We start from the raw sequence: 2,893 nt of genomic DNA on the forward strand, positions 1-2,893 counted from the left end.
GCAGTGATTTTGGAACCCAGAAAAATAAAGTCAGCCACTGTTTCCACTGTTTCCCCATCTATTTGCGATGAAGTGATGGGGCCAGATCCCAAGATCTTAGTTTTCTGAAAGCTGGGTTTTAAGCCAACTTTTTCACTCTCCTCTTTCACTTTCATCTAGAGGCTCTTTAGTTCTTTGCTTTCTTCCATAAGGGTGGTGTCATCTGCATATCTGAGGTTATTGATATTTCTCCCAGCAATCTTGATTTCAGATTGTGCTTCATCCAGCCCAGTGTTTCTCATGATGTACTCTGCATAGAAGTTAAATAAGCAGGGTGACAATATACAGCCTTGACATACTCCTTTTCCTATTTGGAACCAGTCTGTTGTCCCATATCCAGTTCTAACTTGCTCCTGACCTGCATACAGATTTCTCAGGAGGCAGGTCAGGTGGTCTGTTATTCCCATCTCTTGAAGAATTTTTCAGTTTGTTGCGATCCACACAGTCAAAGGCTTTGGCATAGTCAATAAAGCAGCAGCAGATGTTTTTCTGGAACTCTTTTGCGTTTTCGATGATCCAACAGATGATGATAATTTGATCTCTGGTTCCTCTGCCTTTTCTAAATCCAGCTTGAACATCCGGAAGTTCACAGTTCATGTATTGCTGAAGCCTGGCTTGGAGAATTTTAAGTATTACTTTGCTAGTGTGTGAGATGAGTGCAATTGTGTGGTAGTTTGAAGATTCTTTGGTATTGCCTTTCTTTGGGATTAGAATGAAAACTGACCTCTTCCAGTCCTGTGGCCTCTGCTGTGTTTTCCATATTTGCTGGCATATTGAGTGTAGCACTTTCACAACATCATTTTTAGCATTTGAAATAGCTCAACTGGAATTCCATCACCTCCACTAGCTTTGTTTGTAGTGATGCTTCCTAAGGCCCATGTGACTTCACATTCCAGGATGTCTGGCTCTAGGTGAAGCCTCACACCGTTGTGATTATCTGGGTTATGAAGATCTTTTTTGTATAGTTCTTCTGTGTAGTCTTGCCACCTCTTCTTAATATCTTCTGCTTCTGTTAGGTCCATACCATTTCTGTCCTTTATTGTGCCCATCTTTGCATGAAATGTTCCCTTGGTATCTCAAATTTTCTTGAAGAGATTGCTAGTCTTTCCCATTCTATTGTTTTCCTTTGTTTCTTTGCATTGATCACTGAGGAAGGCTTTCTTATCTCTCCATGCTATTCTTTGGAACTCTGCATTCAAATGGGCATATCTTTCCTTTTCTCCTTTGCCTTTTGCTTCTCTTCTTTTCACTGCTATTTGTAAGGCCTCCTCACACAACCATTTTGCCTTTTTGCAGTTCTTTTTATTGGGGGTGGTCTTGCTCCCTGCCTCCTGAACAATGTCACGAACCTCCGTCTGTAATTCTTCAGGCACTCTGTCTATCATATCTTATCCCTTGAATCTATTTCTCACTTCTGCTGTATAATCGTAAGGGATTTGCTTTAGGTCATACCTGAATGCTGTAGTGGTTTTCCCTACTTTCTTCGTTTTCAGTCTAGCACTCAACTATCCCTGCTTCATCAGGGAAATGAGAGACAAAGCCAGAGACACTGGCCACCCTCTGCGTTTCTCTGCCGTGGCCACCGACCACACCCAGCAGTCTGCAGCTCTCCGGGGCCAGGCTGTCTTCTAAGTTGCTCTCTCATCCACCCCCTGTCCAGCCCACTGAAGTCTTCCCTAGCCTTCTCCTCATCTGTGTATGTCCCAGAAGTGTGGCTGCAGTGCAGGGAGCAAAAAAGGACTGAGGTCTCTGGTCTTTAGTGTTTACTCCCGTAAGAAATAGATGTCTTTGAAAACCCAGGAGAAAAGTGTTCATCAGAATTTCTACCAGAATTCCCAGAACTGTGGTTGCTTGTGACCTCTGAGTCTCGCACCAACCCCTGCCTCTGTTTGCTGCCAACCCCTGCTTTTAATGGGCTTCCCTCGTGGCTCAAATGGTAAAGAATCTGCCTTCAGTGTGGGAGGCCTGGGTTCAGTCCTTGGGTCAGGAAGATCCCCTGGAGGAGGAAATGGCAACCCACTCCAGTATTCTGGCCTGGAGAATTCCATGGCCTGAGGAGCCTGGTGGGCTACAATCCATGGGGTCACAAAGAGTCAAACATGATTAAGCCAGTTTCACTTTCCTGCTTTTAATAGCACATCTGAAAAATGTGATCCTTCACTCTGACTCATGAAAACCTGGCTTGGTCATCAAGGGCATCCTTGGACAGGGTGAGAGTCAGGCTCAGCTTGGATTTTTTAAAAGAATTTCTTGCCATGTCAGAATCATTCATAACTAAGAACGTGTTTGGGATATTCCTTCTATAGTTCAGAGTCCCATTGAAATGGCTAGTTACCCAACTTACCCGCTGTGGCTTGGCTCTTTTAGAAGAAAGCTCTCCAGTAAATCCAAGAAGTGGAAATCAATATTTAACCTGGGACGTTCTGGATCAGACTCCAAATCAAAGCTGAGTAGAAACGGGAGTGTATTTGTGAGAGGACAGAGGCTCTCAGGTAAGAATCAACAATGGTTATGTTCATAAGAGAGATATAAATATATATTTTTAGTTCTGTTTCTTAAGTCTTTGGTTTGATTAGGTCAAGCTCACTAATCCTAGAAGAGAAACTTATAAATTAACTGAAGAGCCTTTTTTGTTTCTTACTAAGTTTATTTATTTATTTTTGGCTGCACTGGGTCTTCTTTACCCGGGCTTTTCTCTATTGCAGTGGGCAGGTGCTGCTCTTCGTTGCGGTGCACTGGCTTTTCATCGCAGTGGCTGCTCTTGTTGCAGAGCCCTTGCTCTAGGTGTGAGGGCTTCAGTAGTCATGGCACGTGGGCTTAGAGCATAAGCTCAGTAGTTGCGGTGCATGGGCTT

General features: G+C 43.7%; 1 protein-coding gene across 1 annotated transcript in view; it reads left to right on the top strand.

Annotated features, from left to right (window-relative positions):
• The window catches only part of ARHGAP31 (Rho GTPase activating protein 31), a 120,862-nt gene that overhangs the window by 89,135 nt on the left and 28,834 nt on the right, over nt 1-2,893 (top strand). The window contains exon 8 of the mRNA XM_010845367.1: nt 2,407-2,531. Coding sequence (XP_010843669.1) covers nt 2,407-2,531 — 125 coding nt within the window. The remainder of the gene's footprint in view (nt 1-2,406; nt 2,532-2,893) is intronic.

Source organism: Bison bison, unplaced genomic scaffold, assembly GCF_000754665.1.
Source record: "Bison bison bison isolate TAMUID 2011002044 unplaced genomic scaffold, Bison_UMD1.0 scf7180017864215, whole genome shotgun sequence".
NCBI lineage: Eukaryota > Metazoa > Chordata > Mammalia > Artiodactyla > Bovidae > Bison > Bison bison.